The sequence below is a fragment of the Etheostoma spectabile genome, chromosome 12, assembly GCF_008692095.1.
Source record: "Etheostoma spectabile isolate EspeVRDwgs_2016 chromosome 12, UIUC_Espe_1.0, whole genome shotgun sequence".
NCBI lineage: Eukaryota > Metazoa > Chordata > Actinopteri > Perciformes > Percidae > Etheostoma > Etheostoma spectabile.
The window spans coordinates 27,234,385-27,239,612 of NC_045744.1; the positions used below are offsets into that span (position 1 = coordinate 27,234,385).

At 41.7% G+C, this 5,228-nt stretch overlaps 1 protein-coding gene across 1 annotated transcript in view; it reads right to left on the reverse strand.

Annotated features, from left to right (window-relative positions):
* Window positions 1–1,152: 1,152 nt before the first annotated feature.
* Window positions 1,153–5,228, reverse strand: part of hs2st1a (heparan sulfate 2-O-sulfotransferase 1a) — a 37,314-nt gene continuing 33,238 nt past the window's right edge. The window contains exons 7-8 of the mRNA XM_032531436.1: window positions 4,694–4,851; window positions 1,153–3,056 (exon numbers count right to left, since the gene is read on the reverse strand). Of these exons, the coding sequence (XP_032387327.1) occupies window positions 2,833–3,056; window positions 4,694–4,851 (382 nt within the window). The 3' untranslated portion in view covers window positions 1,153–2,832. The remainder of the gene's footprint in view (window positions 3,057–4,693; window positions 4,852–5,228) is intronic.

Here is a 5,228-nt window from a genome sequence, read left to right on the forward strand (position 1 = left end):
ATGACATGCGGCAAAGGGCCGCAGGTCAGAGTCAAACCTGCGGCCGATGCGTCAAGGAGTAAACCTCTAAACATGAGCGCTCTACCAGATGAGCTACCCAGGCGCTACCCCATAGACTTTTTTTTGTGATAGGTGTTTGCCAATATATATATATATACTATACAATATATAGTAGCATAGCTGAAATTCATATATTTTTCAGAATTTTGTGCAACACCAGCTTGTGTCATAACACCCTCTGTGCTCATTTTTTGTAAGCTCTCCACTGTACTGTACTATCTAATAAAGGCTAAAATACTTAAATATCTCTTTCAGACATGTTTAAAAAATAAATTAAAAATACTCTCTCTAGAATGATGATATGTGTCTGATATGTTTGACTCCGACCCAGGGCCCTTTGCTGTAGTTCTTCCCCTCTCTCTCTCTCTGCCTTAAAATATTTACAAAAAAAGGTTCTAAAGCACAAAAAAAATCCCTAAAGAAAGTTCAATAACCTTGTTGGAAGTTCTTAAAACAGCTTCTGCCTTATTGAACAACTCCCTGTTTATCTGGGTCACAGGCCCAAAACCAGAAAGCTGTAACTGGAAAACTATCTGAGATTAATGGGGATGAGTCCAATAGTTGATGACTGTCCAGGGATTATCCGACAGCAGGGGTGAGTAACACCGAGTGGCAGCACTTGGTCATATACACTTTCTCTGTCCTCTGCGGTCTCCTCTTACTTCACATAACCAGGCTCCTATTTTACTGCTCTTCATTGTTTTCAGCAGCAAGATAGCGACTTCCACAGTTAGAGAAAATGTTGAATAGATACAGTTGGGTTGGCATGACACCGTCTGTGCTTTTATAATAAATTGTTAAAGTTTGACTGACTGACTCAGACACTCTCTCACACAGAGAGAGAGAGAGAGAGAGAGAGAGAGAGAGAGAGAGAGAGAGAGAGAGAGAGAGAGAGAGAGAGAGAGAGAGAGAGAGACCTGGAAGCTCTTTATCTCCCTCTGCAGGATAGCAGCCCAGAAATAATCCAGCTTTCCTTTTTCCCCGGCAGCTTTATCTGTCTTCCCCACTCCCTGCCTCTGTTGTACCTGGTGGTGACGATGATGGACAATCATTTAGATTATATTAAATTAAAGAACACACATGCAGCTCTGGTAGTTAAAAAAAAAATGTTCTGTGTATTTCATTTGGCAAACAATTGATGAAAACAGCCATGTTGTTTTATGTTGCATCTGACAGACAGGGGGCGCTGGGTGTAGAGAAGGCACACAAAAAAACTGAGTGGCAAACTGCAGTACGCCCTCACTTAAAAATGAGTACCTATTCATCTGTATATTTAAATACCTCAGGAATTGCATTGTTGCAGTATACCAGTGGAAAAAGTCTGTGCAGCTCTTCCAGGTGAATTGTTGAAGGGGCAACATTGTCACTTTAAACTGGTTAGTAAGCAATTAATGAAGAATAGACAAGGATTTCAATCAGCCAATAAAAGGAAGTTAAAACCACAATAAACTCAACGGTCAAGAAAATAACAGATGACAACTACACACGCAAAGTTCTTACCAACCTTTCCACCATCTTTTATGTGGGAGAACTGAAAATAACATCTGACATTTTGGAGAAATAGGCATATTCTCTTGCAAAGCGCTGTGGAGATAGGTCTGGCAACGCAAGACTAGATGACCAGAAGCCAAGGTAACCTGCTGCTGGTTGTTGCTTTATATCTAATGGACTGAGAATAGAGTGGCATCGATCTGATTTAACTCTGGGCAAGAAAGCAGAATGAGAGTATTTCCCTAAATGTCTGCATATTCCAGATTAGAATATTAGTGTAGTAAACACCCATGTCTAACTGGGTCTATGATAAAAAAGAAAATGAAAAACAACAAAAATAGACTAAAAGGTTAAATGAAAGAGTTGAAATAAAATGTACAAACCGATAACATGCACATACTGCAACTTTAAAAGGGCGTTAACAGTATAAATGAGTTAGTTTGATAATGTAGAAAATGTGTCTGTGAATGAATCGCACTGAAAAAGTAGTAAATATTTACAGCAGCAGCATCTTCACCTTAGTGTTCTTACACACTTCAGTATTCTCATGTTCAGTGGGGAGAAAAAGCCTCCAGGCAAAGCTGCGTGTTTACATCCAACACATCAAGTACAGTATAAAACATATGCACTTGTCCCAGTAAGCAGTCCATGGTCACAGGATTTTTATTTTGTAAAAACCTCAAAAGTTCTCATTCAAGTCCCATAATACAGCACAGTAGTCAGTTTCTTACACTTAAAATATCCTTAAGTTAGTAGTAGTGGTGAGGCATGGGCATGTCGTGTCACCATGAAAAATGTCACTGTCTTTACATACAAAAGACAACCATAGTAAAGAGTTAAAATACAACCAAATACAACTAAACAGCACAGAGCCGATGAAAATGTTTTGTCTGGATCGGAGAACAGTGAAACCTATCAGCGGTGGAGGACCGGTGACCAGTTGCTGGACAAGCTGTCTCAGGACATGTGTTGGCCGAGGCCCTCTGCAGAAGACCTTTGACATGGAAATAAAGGGGAGTCGAGGCCCGGCGTGGGGGGGGGGATGAAACACAAACTCCTTGTCCAGTTGGCAGGCAGGCGTATTAACAGAGCCCTCAGTGGAAGCAGATTTGATCTGCAGCTCTACGTTACGTTCTCAACCACACGTACAAGCAGCCACACAAACACCTGTAGTGTATTAGTCCCCCTCTCCCTCGCTCTTCTTCCTCTCAGACTGCAACATCGAGCCCGTACCAACTGAAGTGTCCTCTCCGACCCTTCTTCTCTGGACATGTTGCCTCTTTAGTTTTTGGGGTAGATTTTTTCGTAAAAGAAGTTTTGTGCCAGCAAGTAGAGCTCCCCGTCCTTTTCTCTGACAGCATGTGCCCGGACGAACTGGAACTGCTCCAGTGCAAATTCGTAGAACTCGTTCTCCATCTTCCAGATGGCCGACTGCTGCAGCTTGGCGATTGACTCCTTTGTGGGCGGCTTCTTCTCGCTGGTCTTCCTCAGGTGGGATTTCTTCCCTGTGATGAAAGGAGAGGAGGATTAAAGGGGTCTGGGTACATCAATATAGGCCTTACGGCGGTTTTAGTTTGTTTTGGTGAAGGAGTTGAAGTAGCTTCTTATTTTTTTATTACTGGATTTCAAATAATTCATTGCCACTATTTACAGGCAACGTAAAACTACTTTCCACATGTCACCCCTCAACCTGGAGCCCTAAACAGTTAAATCGTTCTAATGGTCAGGTGTTCCTAATATGAACTACAGTATCGACATGTGCCTGTCACGCAATGCAAAGTATGATCATAACTGACTTATGTATTAAAGGCAGTGTTTCAAGCTTAAAGCCATATAAATGTATAGAATCTGCGAGTGGAAAATGTTTACTAATTAGCTAGCTGTAAATAAGACATCCTTAATCACGATAGTGCCTTTGGAAGGTTGCTTTTTTGCTTTCCTGCAAAGAATTGGAACGATGGACGCTCGGATAGCTCAGTTGATAGAGCGGGCGTCCATATATAAAAAGGTTCACTCCTCGCCGCAGCGGGCCAGGGTTCGAATCCGACCTGAATCCCTTTGCTGCATGTCATCCCCCCCCCCCCCCTCCCCTTTCATGTCTTCAAATAGATCGATAACACTCACATATATATATATAAAATGGTAAATAAAGCTACAGCCGGAGCCGATTATCTTATCTTATCATTAAGACTGGAACCATTTGTCTGAACATATTTATTTGATCTGTACAGTAAGTGTAAAACCATCAAGTTGGGGTTTAACATGGGGTTATTTACTAGTGATTATTTTTTGGCTGGGTGCAACAACTTCTCAGAGTCTTGTCGTCACTGGGAGGTTACCAGGCAACCAGCGTAGACACCAGGACGTTACTGCACCTGGTCAAGAAATAGTCCCACAAAAGGCTGTCAAAAAAGCCAATTCATTTGCAGATTTTGTTTTGTTTGGCAAGAGCCAGGCTAGCGGTCCCTAAATGGACATCCCTCCAACCCATCTGGTGTGTGTGTGTGGTGTTGTTGGTGGTGTGTGTGTGTGTGTGTGTGTGTGTGTGTGTGTGTGTGTGTGTGTGTTTGTAATATATATAAATATACATATATCTTTTCAGGCCTATTTTTAGCCTACATTTGTTATCCTATAGCTAAATAGGCTCTGCCTCAGCTAGGCACGAGTCAGAATACAAAGATCTGGATTTTATACTGTAGTTTTTGTTCGGGGTAAGGAAAGACACCGCATGCCTTTTGACAGAGAGACTCAGACATCATTTAAATTCAAATTCATTAAATTAATACCTGATTAACTTGAGTACTTGGGTGTATCTGCTGCTAAAAATGATGAACATCATATTTGAGTAATGGTACATCTATATCATTGTCAGATTTAATTCTTTTGTGCTCTCCATTGTTCATTCCGGCCGTTCTCCCGTTCACTCGTACACGGCGTGAGGCACGAGTGCATATTGATCACAGTTCAATTCTCAGAGGAGCAATTCAGACTGCTAATATGCGACCACAGCACACAGACACTTAACCACGGCAATGTGGCTGAGCCATTAAGTGGCTTTTCGGTATATTATAATATTGGTGAGGGCAACAAAAATATGCAAGCGAGCAGCAAATGGTTTCTAACAACTGAGCAGACACGGCACCTGTTTTGTACAGCTCAGTGGCTCCTTTGAAGAAGCGTGGCAGCGCCGCCTCCAGCATCATTACAAAGTCCTCCAGCTCTTCTGTGACTCCCACCAGCATGTATTCATTCACCAGGTTGTATTTCGCCTGCTCCAGAGCCCACTGGCTGCCCACGTTCCTGCACAGAGACATCATGTTCATGTTTTCTTTGCCGAAAAAGTGACCGCTTTCACCTTTAGTGCACCCGACTCGTGGGACAATTTACAGCGCTGTCTTAAAATCCACTCCCTTGTGCCTTTTGGACAATTTAGAAATGTGGTTTTAAACCTCCAAACCTTTTCTTGTAATTGTTCTACATAATTGTTTTTTTCTTTTGCATCCTAATTATCCTAATTTATCTATCAAATAATTTTGCTTTGTTTTTGTCTCTGTAGTTTGACTCAGTGTCACTGTTAATGAGGGCTGCCTCTCAATGTTGTCTTGAGTATAAATAAAGGTTGAATGAATGAATGGGTCTGCCGGATGTAAAATAGTCACAAGTGCAAAGAACAAAAC